The 18,786-nt window shown below is 38.6% G+C and overlaps 1 protein-coding gene across 1 annotated transcript in view; it reads right to left on the bottom strand.

Moving 5' to 3' along the window:
- The window catches only part of LOC139960829 (calcium/calmodulin-dependent protein kinase type 1-like), a 127,039-nt gene that overhangs the window by 86,655 nt on the left and 21,598 nt on the right, over nt 1-18,786 (bottom strand). Inside the window, exon 3 of the mRNA XM_071959414.1 lies at nt 12,531-12,605. Within this exon, the coding sequence (XP_071815515.1) occupies nt 12,531-12,605 (75 nt within the window). The remainder of the gene's footprint in view (nt 1-12,530; nt 12,606-18,786) is intronic.

Genomic DNA, 18,786 nt, shown 5'->3' with positions numbered 1-18,786 from the left:
CCCTTTTCCAACTTACTAACGCGTTTGTCTTGGAAATTCACCCAAAAAATAGAGAGCGAGGTTTATTCCATGGGATCGCTCACGTAGTCGACAGCTCGTTGCAGCAAACGTTGAGCTTACACGTGTCAATCCAGGTGACTGCTTGGCCCCCCTCCTCTCATAACAAATATACAGCGCGGGAATATTGTCTTGGCAGTTTGCCAAGACTCTTGGAAGGCTTCGTTTTCCTGGCACTTTGCCAAGCTTCGAAAACGTTCTCTTCTTGGCAGGTTGCCAAGGTACTAAGTAAAGAGACTGTACTAGAATCGCTTCAGTTTGCGCCTTTTAACATGCTCTGGAGGGGGTTCCACAAGCGTTTTAAACAACAAAACATAAGCAAGGTTTCAAACCTAGACATATGGCGATGAATTATAACGAGAGAGAAATATAATTAGCGAGGAGAATATGACCCATGAATGCACAGGAAATCTATGTCATGTCCTGGTTTCTGCTGGTACTCATTAAACACACATTCGGGATGTGTAATGATAAATGGTGTAGCGATTGCAGTGTCTTTCCGCAATTGATTCGAACCTGTCGTCGCAGCTCAAGCTGCTAGTTCCGGGGGGCAACACTCCCCTGATGAAAGAGACTCTTCCCCCTCTTGGAGGCGGGATTAACTTTGAGGCTGGGGATAAGTATATCTCCGTTTGCCGTGGGAACCTCGTTCCAGCCGGCTTTCCTTTCGGATTGGGCGTTTGCCCTTACTACCCCGTTCTGGGGGCCCAGCAGTTGTTGATCTCATCGGTTCCCGGCTCCGGGACCGACTCCTGAGATCCGGAGTGGAACCTCGGTTCCGCACTCCCTGTGAGGTCTCGCTGGACCCGTGGTCTCGTCGGACCCGGGCCCCCGGAGCCCATCTCTGTGTGCGTACCTAGCCGGGTACCACTCCTCTCGACCCGGACATTCTGTCCATTCCGGTCGGAATTTCAAATGGGCTATTTATTGGCCTTGAGCCTTGCCCTTGCCTTCCCCCTTGGTCATAGAATCCGGACGGTGCCGGGACCTTGGGGGGCAATATCTCTTTCTCCTCTCTCTCTCTCTCCTCCGGCCTCTCTCGCCGGACTCGGGCTCCCGGAGCCTATCTCTGTGTGCGTACCACGCCGGGTACCACTCTCCTCGACCCGGACATTCCGTCCGTTCCGGTCGGAACTTCTAATGGGCTTTTTATTGGCCTGGAGCCTAGCCTTCCTTGGGTCGGAGGGGAACGTCTGTTCCGGGCTCCTTCTGAGGTCTCGCCGGACCCTGGCTCTCCGGAGCCATTCTCTTTGCGCGCACCACAACGGGTGCCGCTCTCTGCGACCCGGACGGACTGTCCGCTCTGGCCGTCTTTGTCATGGGCTTTTGGTTGGCCTTGAGCCTTGCCCTTGCCCTAGCCCTTGGTGGTACATCCGGACAACGCCGGCACCTTGGGTGGCAAAATCTGCATCTCTCTCTCTCTCACATGGGCTTTTGGTTGGCCTTAAGCCTTGCCCTTGCCCTAGCCCTTGGTGGTACATCCGGACAACGCCGGCACCTTGGGTGGCAAATCTCCATCTCTCTCTCTCTCTCTTCTCCGGCCCTCTCCTGGCCTCTCTCCATCTCAACTCCCACCAACTCTCTCACTTCCTCTTCATCTCCTGTCTCTCCTCCGATTCCCTCCAGGGGAACTGTGGGTTCGGTGATAGATCTAACCTGTCCCGGCCTGCTAGCCAGGTGTCGATGTGCTGCCACTGTCTGGTGTGAAAACAAAACAGACTAGACAGAGGTCTCGGAACAGATCACACATTTAAGGTGGCTTCGAGACATGTCTGAGAAACCCACGTTAAGGAGAGACTAACGGTAAATAGTCTAACGTATCAAACGGGACGACTATAAGGAGGAAGTAGGGTGGGAGTATGCTAACAGAGAGTAAAGTTACGTGACAAAAACAACGCGCCCCGCTAGAGGCTCGCGACTTACAAGGTACGCTACAATAGTGAAAAACTTCCCACACTTAAAAGCGAACACGTAACTAGAATACATGAAGGAAAAGGACGAAGCATGTATACAAGGGAGAGAACCCCTCTATCCGCGTACAGAGCGGGAAGGGAGGAACAAGGCTACGAGATACGCCCCAAGTGAAAACTCCCGACACTTAGGAGGTGCACGAGTAGCGAAACCCATGGAGAACATGAAAATATGTACAAATATATGAAGGTTCAAACAAGAACAACAACAACGTAATCGAACCGCCTAGTATTGGATAGGAGTTCGCGGCTTACAAGATACGTTACAAGGAGAACACTTCCGACATATGGAAGCAAGGTACACCCCAAGTCATGAGACTCAGGGAGCGCACGTAGCAACAACTGGAGGAAACATGAAAATATACAACAATATATGAAATCAAGGATACTCCCGTCTTAACATGAAAAACCACGAAACGAGCCGATTATCTCGACTAGTTAGGAGATATCGGAACGTGGCTACAACTACGCTACAAAAGTGAAAACCCACACTGAAGGCGTAAAAATTAACGAAGTACATGAAAGCAAAACATCTTATGCTAAGTAAGAAAAGCTGAAACACATGTACATACGGAAAAACATGCCTATCCGCATAAACAAGGCGGTATAGGCAACGCTACAAATTACGCTACAAGGGGAAAACCCACACAAAAGCGTAAGAAGTAACGAAGGTACATGAAACAAGCAAAACATATTATCTTTTAAAGTAAGAAAAGCTGAAACATGTACATACGAAAATATATGCCTATCCGCGTAAACACGGCGGTATAGGCAACGAACGAAGTAGTCTCGCAGAGCTACTACCTGTTACCCTAAAAACGTTACGTAAGAAAAAACGAACGCATGGGCGAGAGTGTACACTAAAAACAGCCCCCAAAAACACCCTTCCCTACAAGAAAAGGATACTTATCAGGCTGGAAAAGATCCTTGGAAGTGCAGAAGTCCTGATAGGAAACTTCTAGAGTATAAATCCAAGGTAATCCGGGCGAATTTCGCGAAAATTTTTCTAACTCCGAAAAACACATTGAGACACTTTGTGGGTAGAAAAATGAAGGGAGGCCATTTGGGCCAGTGAGGGTGTACAGTGTTAAAAGATTACCAGGGCATTCTAGACACGGTAGAATGCGGTGCATAGGTTGTGGGGAGACAGGTAAGTGGGGAACGAAGTAAATATATTTGTTTAGTCTCTTTCAAATAATGGAAAAGAAAAAGGTAGAAAATTTTGAATACTTCCTCTTAATTCGCTCTTTTAACTGTAAATTAAAATAACCAAGAGAGAAGTTGTCCCGGTAGAGTAAGTCTCAGAAAGAATGTTTAATCAAGAATTACATTAGTTTTTCTTAAAAGTGGTTTTCTTGAATACTATAATAATTATATTTAGTCCATGGTACCTTATAGGTTTTGCAAACTATAAAAACTGTAAATTGGCAACCAAAGAGCAAAAACAAAGTCAGTAAGTCTAAGCTTAATTATATGAATGGGGAGACAACTGTAAGGTAAGTATGCATTGCTTGATACAAATTCAGCAATGCACTTAGAGGATTTCATAGCGTTTGGGTCCGAGCAGTTCCGCATCAATGCACACTCATTGAAGGACATTATTAAAATGTCATTATGTCATGAACGTCAAGGTGGATGGAGAAGTGTTAATTATGATGACCGGAACGACTGTGTACCTCATTAATCAAATGCAAAAACATCACCAACATCTGGTGGAGCAACTCTTACCTAAAATTATTTAATATTAAATGATTGGTAATTGCATGGTAAGACTAGAAAAAGAAAGGGGAAAAAAAATCAGAATTTTAGACTTTTTGGTGATTGAAATGGATACAAACTGAGACTGTGATGGTGAGTGTTGGAGTATTGTCTCCATGGTAACTGATAGCGTACAGTAAATTTGCATCGACAAAGACATTAAGTCTGCTACACAGACAATCTTGTATAGAGATTTTGGGTGGTAGAATTAGAAGGAAAGTAATAGACCGTTTGGTACCTGTTGCTAAGGTTGTACATTACCAAAAGGGATACTGGTTAATTGGATGGTAGAATAAAAAGGAAGGGCATTGAACGGAGGGGCCGGTGTTAAAAGGTAACCAGTTCATTCTAGGCACGGTAGAACAAGAGTGCTGAGGTTGTGGGGAGACATGTAAGCGATTAGCGAAGTAAGTTGAGACTATACATGGTAGAGAGATGGAATGCTAAATGTCTTGTGGATCAGGTCAAGAAAGCAGCCTAGTAACTTTTTAAGAATTTCACCCTATTGAAATGTATATTCAAATATACGTGAGGTAATTGGAGTACGATTTTAGGAGATTAATTATTATGAAAACCAACTAAAGAATGAAAAACATGAGAAAGGAAATTAAGCTAGAACTAGGGCAGAGAACATTTTGTCAAATCTGTTGGTTTATGATGTTTATCTTATAAATTCCAAAACAACAAGCTCTAGACTTTTACTGTAATTGAGTTGTTTGTTTATAAACCAAAGTCAATTATACAAAAAAACAAACAAAAAAGAAATTCATCAACATTTTACTGAACAGCCTTGAGAAAAGGACAATTAACAACACCCACACACATCACAGCTAAGACAATACCTCAGAACAATGACGGTCAACGAACCTGTAAAAGTGTCAAAACAGACTATTGGGAATCCCCATGCCATACTTCCATTACAGAGAAAGTTGTTAGTTAACTGTGTATAAATTTGATTATACATTGCATCAAAAGACAAAAAATACTGGATTTGGAAAGGGGGTGAGGTGTATGTGGAAAGTAATTACATGAGCCACTGTGAGTATTATGTGGATATATAGTTAATTCAAAGAACAAACTGCAACAATTTGCGACTGGATGCATGTCTCCAGGGTGACCGTGGGCACGTTTGGGAGGAGACGGCCATAAGAAATGAAAGTTGACTGAAAATCCACAACATTTTACAAATTACAATTAGAGAATGGCAGTTTAAGTAGAATTGGCTAGCACAATTTCAAAATGCACACTGCTGTTGTAAAGCCGTTTATTGATCGAACTCTCAAACGTAAAGTTCATGAAGGATAAGATTGCTTTAGTAATGTAGAGATATGTCAGTAAAAAATTTGTTGGCAGTAGTTTTTACATTTCATGATACCTGCTCAGATGAGGGTAATAATAAACACATACTCTAATTGTGTAGAGTTTAAGCTTTGAACTTAGACTGCACTTAAGTAATTTCTGATCTGATTTGATGTCTCTGGCATACTGATCTTGATTTTAAGGGTAAACCTATGAGGGTTACGGTTATTACACTGTTAATTCCTAAATATGCTAGAGATTAAGCCACCTAATTGTCCCTGATGCGAAATATTCAACACATATCTTCCTGCCAACTTCAAAGGATTTGTTCTCACTGAAGCATATATAGCCTAGCTGTCACATTGAGCATGCTTCAAATCATGTCTGTGCATCGATCATTCAGAAGGTCAGAACTTCAGGAAAGTGCTTTCTAAAACACAGGGTACCTTACGATCTACTGCAGCTGTGCATATTCATGTAACCATGGAAACAAAATGTCTCTTTTGTCATTTGGCGAGCATCATCCATGCTAGCAAGGTTTAACTTTTTCCTTCAGTTCTAACAGTACAATTCATTTCATGCAAGCTTCCATATTAAAGCTGCATATTGACTAATTGCTAACAGCTGTTGGTAACCAACGTAGTTACAGTTCCTCAACCACATTATAAGATCGACATTCTTTGGCGGGACTTAAGATCATCCCTCATCCTAACGATACAAACGTCACAGTGAGACATAGCACATACCCTTCATAATGGGTATATGTAAGAGAGAGCCTGCCTAGTTCTAGTTTATGAAGAACCTGAAGCCAATTGTGCCTCTGACAAGTTGCGTAGCAACCGTTAAACTTTAACAGTGAACAAAACGGTCACTGTACAAAAGATTAACTATGTATTGCTGTCCAATATATGCTGGAAGGAAGCAATTAATAAATGGTCACCTATGTTTAAGTTTTTACACAGAGATTTCTTTCTTTTGAAGATATCTCATGCATTGCATAATTTCACATCCTTGTGCTGAATGCTTATTGAGGCTGAAACTATAGGAAAGCAATTTGAAAGTTTATTTAAGCAAGTCCATTTAATCATTATTTTTCAAAAGCATCTGTTTACATGTTTAGATAAAGATATTATTTTAATATGCCCATTTCCTGCTTTTAACAGTTTCTAAACTTACTGAGACTTCATTTCAAAGCTATCTATGAAACTGAATACAATGACAAAGAGAAACTTTGTCGCCATGACAACTAATCAGCTCATCAAACCATATAGTTCACTTTTTATCAAATGATCACAGTCCATTAACTAATTAGCAGACCTATAGATAGAAATAATGATTTTTCTATTTAAGATTCTTTCTCTTTTTTCTCGACACTACAAAGCACTTTTCCTATGATATCCATCCAGGCCCTAACAACTATGAAAAGATCATGTCAAACTTCTAGCTGGAAAGTATGAGTTACCAAGGAAATTAGTGAGATCCGAAGGTACTCACAAGATTCGATCTGATCAAGTTGAGCTAGAATATACCTTTTAATTTACCTGCATTGGCCTCAAAAGGAAGGAAGAGAGAGAAGTTAAAGGGTTTGTAAACTTTCATCTGTGCCACCCATTAATGAATCAATACAAAGCTACACGGCTTGTTAAAAGATGCCATCAAACGGTACAAGATGTTTAAACTCTAGTCTACAACCGAGCTAGTTGATGTGTAAACAGACAAGGGAGCACTTAATGCACACCTAAAGGCCTTTGATGTCAGCCAATCCTCAAAAGGCCAACGCAAATTATCAAATCTTCCCGACGGAGCAAAACACATCAAAGTGGCTGCTTGTGATTTCTTGTAACTTTATCCCACCGGCAAATGATTTCTTTTCTGTACGTACCCAATTTGAAGCTTTCAATTATTGCGATAGAGACTTCCATATGAGCACATGGAAGGAAGAGTCTACCTAAAATAACTCTGTGAGATGCTTGGATAAGATGTCATTGCAAAATAATTTGTTAGGATCTCAATAGAATATAAAAATAAAACAGAAGTTACAAAATATTACAAAATGTACAAAATCTTATTGATTGGACATTCAAATTGGATCAAAACGTCCATGACCTAGCTCTGTTTTTAGAAAAGAAATGGAATTAATCAATTTGAATAAACAGGAACGTATAACATATGCCACCTTATATTAGAGATCCATGGTTTTTCCTTCTCTTTTAGAACTTCAGTTTTCATGGATCTTTCAATCATGCAGAAACTCTATCATCCATCCAACAATGTTTATAACATATGCAAGGACAGATCCTAGATGTAAAGATGGGGAAGGGGGGGGGGTGTTTGGTCCTGCAAGCCATTCAAACTAATCCCATATCAGGGATGGTGGAGCTCATTTTGAAAAGGTAGGAAGAGGAGGGGAGATGAGACCATGATTTCTCGGACTTTCCCTTCTGTGAAGTAAAATGCAACAAAGGTTATTTGGGCTATCATAGCAGCTCCTGCATTGAAAATGTTTGATTGGTAATGAATATAATTTTTGGCTGACGCCTCTTCTTTCTTTAATGGAAATTTTTAGACAAAAATTTGGGATTGGGGGACTGGGCTATGGCTCACAGCAAAAATATTATGTTATGATGTCAAATGGTGCATTTCTGAGGCACATTTAGACTCTAAATTAGATCAGGTCTATAATGACAAGGTGTGCTGATAACTACTATTGAATTGTTGTTAGGTTAAGAAAGGGGATCCACCCTACCTATAGCTCCTAACCCCCCCCCTCACCCGTATAAGGGCCTGATTAACAACTGCAACTCCCATCCTAACTATAGAAAGTTAGTATAGGTTGATGATCTGCTATGAAAGTGTGATAGGTCTACACTTAATGGTGGTTGTTTGAATGCAATGCAACATTTCTCAAGACTCTAAACTAAACATCCGTTGTAACATTTATAATGCATGCAACTAACAACTTTGTTTCTGCTCTAGCATCATTTTTTAAATGCTTTTTGAGAAATTCAGTACACCTCAAAAATATGGGGCACTATTTTATCCTTTTGGAACAATAAATAAAGAGCAAAGATACTGTAGAATGAGGTTAAAAATAAAAACTTTAAGTGTAACAAGAGCCTCAAATTGTTTGCCATTTGTTGTGAAAATGCAATATAAATGTAAGGTAGATGGTTTTGAAATAGTTACATGCCACTTGAGTCAACAAGTCCTCCTTAATTTCCTGAATTTGGTTCACTAGAGCTGTAGAAACTAGGACGAGTTTAACAAGTATTTTCAAGGTATGACAACCAGAGGATCCTTGGCAAAGAGCAGCGCTATTTAATCGACTGCCCAGAAGGTATGTTTAAACCTACATTTTTGGCCGAAGTTTCTCCAAATCTAACTGGTTTGGGAATTTACAGGCGACAATACTTACCTGTCTCCAACCTGCATGAACTTTCCTATCTACCTAAACTACATGAGTAGAAACGTTTGACCAAGTGCTGTCACCATTAAAGGCACTGAAGACTCGCCCCAAACCTCCCTCTGAATAAGTTAACTTTCCGTTGCTTGCAAGTGTAGTTTTTTTCTTGTTGCTACAAAATGCAGACAGTTATGAAACGTGATACCTTGGTATCATTTATCTGGACCTGAGATGTCCATCGCTGCCATGTACACTGTGTTGTGGGTATTGACCGTAGCTGCATGTATTGACTGTACACTAGTGTCTAATTACCGACGGTATAGCAAGCTGTGTGTGTATTTTCTGGGAGATGGTTGTGTCTAACACTTCTGTTACACCTCATTCAAAACTAGGTCAGATTACCAGCATCAGACGTTTCTTTAAATATCCAACTTCCAAGCCCCCACCCATGTTTCCAGTCATGTAGTAGGTATAAATGTACACGTATGTCGGATTGAGGACAGGTAAGAGAGGAGCTGTAAAGTACATATGCTACAATATACTTTGTGGTATTGTGAATAAAGCAGCTGAAAAAAGGTCACCACATGTGTACACTACACACAACCTGTTGGCAATATTAGCTAGCACACTACTCTTTTACATATATACATGTACAGTATAGTATGTTTATTGTTTAAGGGTGTGTCATCTAAGCAGTCAGTGAGATTTAACATGCTGGCAATTTGTGGATGATTCCCTAACTATTCCTTACAATTACAGATTTAATGCTATTCTACAAACAGTAGGCATAAAACCTAAGGCTAGGTTTAATCGTTTCAATTCAAATCGTATATATTCAAATAGACTATTATCAACCAGCAACAATTAAAAAGCTGTATAAGACAACAACAAATTTTCTTGCCAGTAGTTCTCTTTGCTGACATCTTTCCATATATAAATGTATAAATCTGTTGATTAAATATAGCAGATATATTAATATCAGTAATAAATATATAACTGATCAATTCAAGCGCAACAAACAACAGCTGAACTATTGTAGAAGTTGGTTAATGGCAGCATCAATTATAGTAATTGTGGGCATCATGCCAAGAAGAGGGAACACAAGGGGTTCAGTGCAAAGGATGAATCCAGGGAGGGGCCTCGAGCCACCTTCTAATTTCTCTGGCACTAATAGTTGGATAAAAACATACATTTCTGACTGTAACAAGTTTCAACAGCGGACAAATTTTCAGAACTCTTCAAAGTTCACACGTACGAATTCCTTACATGTTACTGGTATTTTCTAATGCAACGCTGCCCTGGTAGCAATTACAATATCTGCCGCCATGTGCCTCCCTGGCCCCCTTTTGGATCCTCCACAACGCAAACAAAATGATACATTCATGGAGAGAGCGCAAAATGCTGAATATTGGTTTCCAAGTGCCTCATACATATAGTACAGTGAGTGTGCACTTTTTTTGAAGGAGACAGAAAAGGGCCCGAGTGAAATAGCTAGGATAGGCTATGAGAGGGAGTGTAACATAGATAGGGAAGGCCTGAGGAGGACATGGGAGGGAAAGACAGGAGTGCAGCCACGAGAATTGAGAGCCAGGTCTGGCCCGTGGGAAAATAATATCATGGTTTCCTCGTTTTTTAAGTTTTCATTTTTCTGTAATTATGAAAATGAGATCTCAAATTTCTCTGGAACCATAATTGATCCTGCGCCCCAGGCTGTACTATACTCTCAACCTGCCCTTCCCCCGCCCCCCTCCCTCCCTCCTTTTCTCATCAGGCATGACCGCACAGCAAATTACATTCAATAAGGTAAAAAACTTGAGCATTTATTTTTGTCCATGCATCCCACCAAACCCAAGTGATATGGATTACACGGAACATCTACAGAGCCAAGTTCCAGTTAAACCTAAGGCTCCACCCAACAAGATAGATGAACGTTTAATTGTTCTGGGCAATATACATACATTTACACAACTTTGATGTACTCATATTCTGTTATGCCCAATGCCGAGACAAGACCAGACGAGAACATGTAGCATCTTTCTGTTCGCACATCAGAGTTGAGTGATCTAAGCGCTCTGTAATGTGAATTAATTAACCCCTCATGTCACGTGTATCAACACCACGTTGGCTGTTAGAACAGGTTCATCTACCCAGGCAACAGAAGACAATATACAATTTGACAACTTAAAGTATTCTGTGGTTTCCATCTCGAGTTCCATTGACGTAACAATCCAATCACAGTGACCACAAACGTGGGGAGTATCACGCTGCTGGCATCCATTCAAAACAAAGAGGCTGCAGCATACGAGTCCAATGACCGACGACGGTCGCTAAAAACGGCTACAAAGCCATGCATCTCGTCATGCAGTGGCGTTTTACGTAGGCTAAAACGGAACGTGAATAGAAACAAGAATTTCCAACAAACACATCCACTATAGCTGTGAGAACAGCACATATGATCTTTTTTTTGTCTTTCTCATATGACAGTAAATATAGATTCAATAACTGGGTCAATCCATGCCACTTAAGTACTGTAAAATTGAGCTCATTTAGTAGACTTTAAAAGATCATGTTTTAAATGTTGGAACTTGTTGCAGATTTGGTATAGAAGAAAGTGCATGTTTTGAGTATGAATTGGATGGAGGAGGGGTGACGTAAGCAGCATGCATGACATATATACGTTTTGATTAACTAGTAATGGATGAAGTGGACTTTGTCCCTATACCAAACACTTCAATACAGACAGAAAACTTAGGCAGAGGGATCATGATCCAAGTAAAAACACATGCTTCACAAAATGGAAGATTCAGAAGAGGTTAATTGTGCATTAATTGACCCAGAAGTAGGTCAGCAAATTACCATTGTATTAAGGTGGGTTGATGGGAAAATGTAATAGCTGAGTCGTGATTGTCATCTATTGCACAAGTTAATGACATGTACTACTCATTTCAGACCAACTAAAATTGATGTTCACACAACCTATGTTGAAAAAAATTCCTGTAAAATTCATCTAAATATCACCGATGTAATAATTCATACTGTTTAAAGAATCCAATATGGCTACCCATAAGGCCGAGGTAGACAATAAACCCTAGTCTTCAACATGCAAAATTAAAAAAAAAAAAAAACATACTATCTACTGATGTACGATATTACTCTTCTGCCATGCATTGTAAATTTTCATATCTCTATTGAGAGAGCAAATAAATGATAGTGTTTTCCTTCATGATTTGTAGAACTATGTAGGCTACCAGCAATTGTCTGTAAATAGTATACAAATACATGTACAGCTGCACGGTATGTGAACAACACAACTTTTTTGCTTTCAACCAATTATAAATAAAAATATAAAACTATTAAATTGGTTATTCATGGAAAATGCTGAAAATAATAAGCATATATATGATACGAAAAACATGTGAGACACTTTGGAATGGTAGAATATGAAGGAGTTCACTGGGGGTCAGTGAGGGTGTACAGTGTTAAAAGATTACCAGGGCATACTAGACACGGTAGAATGTGGTGCTTAGGTTGTGGGGAGACAGGTAAGTGGGGAACGAAGTAAATTTGGTTATTCATGGAAAATGCTGAAAATAATAAGCATATATATAAGCAACATTTTCATTTCTTTTTAGTGCAAAACAATGCCACAAGGTACTTTAAGTTGATTCTACATCAGCGGTAAATATACTCATGTACAAAAATATACAAATATCAAAATACGGTAGTTACATCATGCAATTTCTTTTTTTACATAAATTAAACTAGGCCAAGTCAATCTCATGACAACAATAACTTGAACAAAATAAAAAACAGAAATGATTTTCATTTTGATAGTTATCTCTATGGGTATTTTTAATATCTCCCCAGAAGCGGAGATAAGACTCTGATCTTACACCATAAAAAGTTCTCTCACCTTCTTCTCCATACACTTTACAGATGAAACATGATATACTCAGGGGAATTTGTACTGCCTGAGGAAATTTAAGGCAAACTTCTAAAACTATGCCTAACATAAAGATATGAAATATTAAAAATATACTTACAGTTGGATAACCAAGTAAACATATGTTTTGCTCTCGAAGATCTCTACGAGTTTAACTATGTTGGGATGGTTGATTCTGGAAAAAGGAAAAAGTGGAAAAGAATATTGCCTAGTTATATTTCAAGATAACATGCAATCAAGTAGTGAGATGAGGTTTGTTAAGTTGGACAGTAAAAGGAAAGAAATAAATGAAATATTAACCAAGAATCTTGAATTATATCACACAGAATAAGGGCAGTACAGTGATGCTGCCAGCTAAAAATGTAAAACAAAACAATTCTTTATACTATCATCTCAGAAGGTTGTTTTACAACTTAGTGCTACGTACATTTAACATTAGATTTGTAGACTGATGTTCTTCAGATTGCAACTTGATTAATTGTGAATGCATCGATGCTGTTACAATGTTAAATTACACAACATAAATAAAACTATAGTATTCAAATTATGCATAAAACATTAATGAATGAAGCGCAATTAGCACAGTGTAAGCCTAAACAACATCGTCTCAATATCTCCACAAACAACATGCATGTGTGTTCACAAAAATTCAATTGTGTTTTGTAGCTGGGTTTGTGTTTTTGTTTTTGTACTCTGTAAGTAACCATGGGTCTACATTTTTGTGAGAAATACTAACAAATTAAAAGAGTATGAATTTGTGAAGAAAGACCTGTAAATAGGGTCATATGCTACAGTCTCAGTCGAGGATGTGCAATATGCTTCTGTGGAGACCGTTAACTGCAAGGTATTAACTAGTATAGCAAAATGTATACATTTATGAAGAACTTTACAGTTTACAGACTGGGATAGACTGGAGTGCATATCAGGCCCATATAGCCAGGTCAATACACAGGGGGACTGTGGCACTACATGCCCCTTGTAGACTATCGTGATGTGCGCAAATAATTCACAAGTTACAAGACAAGAGTAGGGCCCGGCCCTTACCAGACACGAATGCATTCGCTCTGCCTTCACTTTGCTTTCAGCATGCATTGCATTCAATTTGCATTCAAGACTACAAATCTGAATGCATTCATTTTGCATTCGCTTTGCATTAATATTGCCCTCAAAAGCGCCAAAATATTTAATTGAGCTTAGCTTTTGAATGCAAAAAAGGAATGCAAATATTTAAATGAGCTTGAATCACTTTGATACTCAAGTTTCTTGAACCAATAAATTGACATTATATAGCTTCACATACATGGCAATCAAATGAATGGATTCTACAATATCTGGAGGGAGCTCTTGTTCATAATTTGCAGGCTATGTGGGACAGGTCAGAGAGGATTGACATCAATATGATATCCTACAGAATATTCATGGTGATAATGCGTTTATAAAGGCTCTTAGCAACCAATGTCTATGATTACAGCTTGTGTGTTAGGGAAGCTAGGCTCTTGTCATGATACTCTGTTTATAGTGCATTCAGAGCTGTCCATGTACCCAAGCTGGCAGGTGGTATAGCTCCATTTTAAAGCATACATGCTATTCTTTCTGTACATGAAATATCATACATATTTCATTGGCTCCCTTATCAAGGGGTGGTGTGGAATTAATGCTTGTCAAATGTTAATATTTTTAGACGCAATATGAAAACTTATATATTTTTTTTAGATGTCTGATATTTGTTTGTCTATCTTTTTGCCGTCCTTTTTGTGCTTTTGAATGTTTACCGCTTTTCTACTGCATTATATATGCCTTTTGTATAGAGGGCTCCTCTGGAAAGCAGTGCTTCTGCACTGAGCAGGACTACCCTCTATAACAAGACAATAATATAAAAAAATTGCGTTTGATTGGCTGATTTAGTAGTGCATTTATGCATGTCATAATATATGCATATATCCAGTTATCTTTCTTCAGATGCAAATAATATGAGCAAAGTTTATAATGTAAAAGACAAATACTCTGGAATCTGGATTAAATTTGACGACATCTACTGTATAGTGTGACACACTTTGTTTAATTCTGATGTCACATACTACAGATGGCCAGGAGTTAGAAAAAGGGGCCTTCCAAAGCAAGTTTTTGACAGAAAACCTCTTCCACCTCATGAAGTTGCAGGGGAAAAATGTAACCCTACCTCCTTGTACAATTTCAGTTATAAAGTATTACATGATTTATAGCATATATCTAACATGAATTGGCACATATTGACAGACTAGAGTTATGAACATCCAGTAGAATGAATAACCTATCTCTCGTATTTTAGTTGAGAAAGGAAAAGGATATTTACATGGGCATTCTTGCATACATCATTTTTAAAAGGAAGAGAGGGGGAGGAGGTACATCCATTTTTGAGATTGCACAAGTGTTATTTACTTAGTTCTTTTGTAAAATTACAACTGCATGTCTAACTGAGAGGTGTAGGAGGTAATGTGCACTTTGTAATTGGTTTGAGTAAGTGTGGGGCAGCATTTTCAGACAATACTTGTCCTAATCATAATAATTTTGAACAAACTAAGCTCCCAGAAGCCGAACGTTTTCAATCTATATTACTCACCCACGTCCTTCCCTCTCTCTCCCTTCTCCAATCCTCACTACATTTTGAGATATTCTTGTTCAATTTTGAGGAATAAAAATTAAATGTCAGAAATATTTTAAGGATCACTACTCTGAAATTGTTCTTGTCATTAACTTGACCAAACTATAAAGTATTTAATAACCCCTTGCTGCTGCCGCTAATTCCTACGCCACTGATAGTGCCTCCTAATAATATCAATAACAGAAGGTAGAAAGATGAGGTTGATTGACCAGACCGGACTGCTGTCACTGTTAGAAGTCAGTGTCTAAAGGTTAATGGCAAGGTCACTCTGGTAGAGTGAGTGTGCAGCTGTTGTCATGGCGATATACAGGTAGTTAATTCAGCTCAGTCTGTTCGATCCAGTTAATGAGTGTGACAATTAGGTTTCGTTTCAACATGCGCATTTCAAATTCAAAAATAGGTGATGAAGCTAGATGTCAATTACAAACCTTAACAGGCTTAGATATTTACGAGTGACGAGCTTACCTGTCTCCTCACAACCCCAGCAGTTTCCCTCTACCGTGTCTAGAGTGAACTGGTCACCTTTTAACACTGTGCACCCCAGACCTCTCTGGTCAATGACCTCCCCTCTCGTTCTACCACCCAAAATGTTAAAAGGTTACCAGTTCACTCTAGACACGGTAGAACGAGAGTGCTTAGGTTGTGAGAAGACAGGTAAAGCGAGGATCGAATTAAATTCTGATATCTGCCAATTAAAATACAAGCTAGGTTATATAAATAATTCACTCAAGAACTAATTTGCATGTTACATCACTATAGTTGAATTATTTAAATCTAACCAACACACTTGCTACCTTATACTTACCTTTCATGGTTTCAAAATGAAATTATGAAAAGACAACTAAGTCAAATTCCTAACTGGTAGTGTAAGTCTACAGTACGATATAACAAATTGACAAAATGCCCTGCAGCCTTCTGGCATGCCTTACAAACCCTTTGATATCTCCAACTCTTAGCTTTTGGAGAAAAAGGTTCATCACTTGAGCATCTCTCTTAAATATGATGAATGATTATATAGCCAATGTCTTTCCAATAGTGCAATATGAATAAGTTTCAGTTATAGTCATAGATTCCAATGACATGTAAATCACTTTGAGAATCCTAGCAAAAGACAATTAACAGACTTTCAACTACCGTATAATAGATCCGTTTAATCATATTAACTAAGGCACAAAATAGTTTTTTCCCTGAGATTCCTCATCCAGATTCTCTGTTAAGAAAAATTCAAGTGCTTCCAGCATTTCCAGGGTAAATATATAGCATGGATAGAATTCAAACTATATACATGGTTATAACCTGTCCTACATTACCAGGTAAATTAAGTTGAGATTGTAACAAGATTTCAGGCACGTCTATAGAACATACATCGGTTACAAAGAATTTCCTACAGTATACAGCACCTGATCAGGTAAACTGCATGGCAACAAATGGTATAACAACCGAACAAATCCAACACTGGTTAAAAGCAATATACACTATGGCGCATTTTCGTCTTGTTGTTGGTTTTTTCTAAGACACAACAAAACGGAGAACATTTCTCTACATGAATGTCCTTCTAACCCTGTAACGCTGGAGACCAGTTTGCGTACTATATATATGTCTATCAACTTTAGGAGATAGTTATGGTGTTCCATACATAACGTTAACAATCGTCCTGATGTCTTCAGGCATGTCCCTTACGTGAGAGTCCAAACAGATTAACAAAGTGTTAAAATTGATGTCTGGATGTTTTTGCAGCAGTTAGTTATCGATGATTATTTACAGGCCATTGATAGAGCTCTACTCAAATTTAAAGTAAAATTGAAAAGCATATGTACTGTAAAGACAAATTGTCATTAATAACAGTCCTTCAACATTCTCATCTTGCACTCAGACTTTTAAGCTTTCTAGCTTCTTGTACCAATTGCTACATTTTTACCCAAAAAATGACACTTGACGCAGAATCCCTTAACTGGGATCTTTAAGACCTTCACCTACAGTATAGTCCTTGGCAACCTTGTCCTCCTTTCTTTGGATAAATGTCAAGTCTCTCGATACTGTGTGGGTTATTTCAAAAACTCTCTGAATACTAAATGAAAATTATTTGGATCGTGACTCGATGATTTCTGCAATATCATAGTTTTTTTTTTTTTTTTTTTTTGCTACAGATCGAGGGCTTCTTGCACTTTTTATCAGACCATCAAAGAACCACAAATTTGATTTTAGTGATAAAGTTTGTTCAAATGGAGTCTCTTGAGATACATCTTACGAGCCAGTATCACAATTATCTGCGAAAATCATGCATAAATTTATTCTGGGTAGAGGTATGGAGGATTTCGTTAATTAAGCTCCATGGTATAGAGCAGCTAGCAAAGGTAATCAGGTATGAACAGATTATGTTTAAAATAAAGCCAATATATGAATGACTTAATATTTCGGTTCTCAACCCTTCTTTCCCATCGAGGGAATCCTATTTGAAATTGAAGATATGTTCAAGAACCTCTAGACAAAGGAAGTATCACTCATAACCTCAGTCCCCATCATGGTTGAAATTTTGTTTCCTCTACCCAAGATGGCACTCTCAAAACTTGCTGCGTCCTAATATTGGCTGCTTCCCTGGACCCTATTGGTTATAACATAACCCAGTATTATGTAAAACAACTTATTCTTATGGTAAAGCTGTATGAGTGTTTTAGTGTCTCATACACACAGATCAACCTTACTGCTTGTTTTGTTGCTTTATGTTCACCTACTGTAGCTTAATTCCATCATTTTCTTCTGAAATCTTGCATATATAGTTTTTCCAAGTATAGGCTCACTTCAACTAGATTAATTACACTCCAGCATTAGAGAAGGCTGCTCATCGCAACACAAGGTGAGCTCTCTTAATTCCCAGATTCCAAGAACATTTACGTAAAAGGATGTCTCTTTCATCATACCAAGATTTAGTAAGTACTCTTACACTCCACTGTGGCAACAGATTTTCTGCTCTCCTGCAGGCAAGTCAATGTTGCCATGGTGACAACATTAGGATATTTTGGTCAATGGAGAGAAGCAGCTGCACTTGAATTTCCCATGTACGAGTGTCTCCCTTAAACTTGTAGTTTGTTTTCATTTACTTGCACAACCCAAGCAGAAAATTCATTTTGTGATTCCTTAGGGAATTGAAGTGACATAAAAATTTCTTTAACATAAAAAGGATACATGATTGCATAGCTGGAGAGTTCAATAGGAAAAAAATCAATCAACACCCAGGCAACTGAGTATATAGTACTGCATATGCTTGTATGTATATGCTGAATATATCACCTTAACGATGTTTCTATGTACACTAGGATAGTAAACACAAGCTGTGTGTACTTGAAGGTATCATATCACTACCAACTACATATATAGAGTTCTCGCATATAACCTCAATATGAAAGTAGAGTAGGCCTATATTAATATTACATACATAGTCTATATATGTGTGTGTATAGTGTAAGTAACCATATCATATATATTCCATAAGCAATATACTTGTCAAAGTCAGCTTTTTGAGTTTGTCCATCAGTTTTACCAGATTTATCGAGAACGACTTAAAATTACTATGACAGTTAATTAATCTACATGTAAGGCCACATTCTTCCTAGATTTGAGCAATAACCAAGGTTAGGCTGATTGATATAGGGCTGGCACAAAACTAAGCAATAAGATCTGTACATGCCCTCATACCCAATTAGTGCAGCATTGTGGT

Source organism: Apostichopus japonicus, chromosome 20 (assembly GCF_037975245.1).
Source record: "Apostichopus japonicus isolate 1M-3 chromosome 20, ASM3797524v1, whole genome shotgun sequence".
Lineage (NCBI taxonomy): Eukaryota > Metazoa > Echinodermata > Holothuroidea > Aspidochirotida > Stichopodidae > Apostichopus > Apostichopus japonicus.
This window is presented reverse-complemented; position numbering and strand designations above follow the sequence as displayed.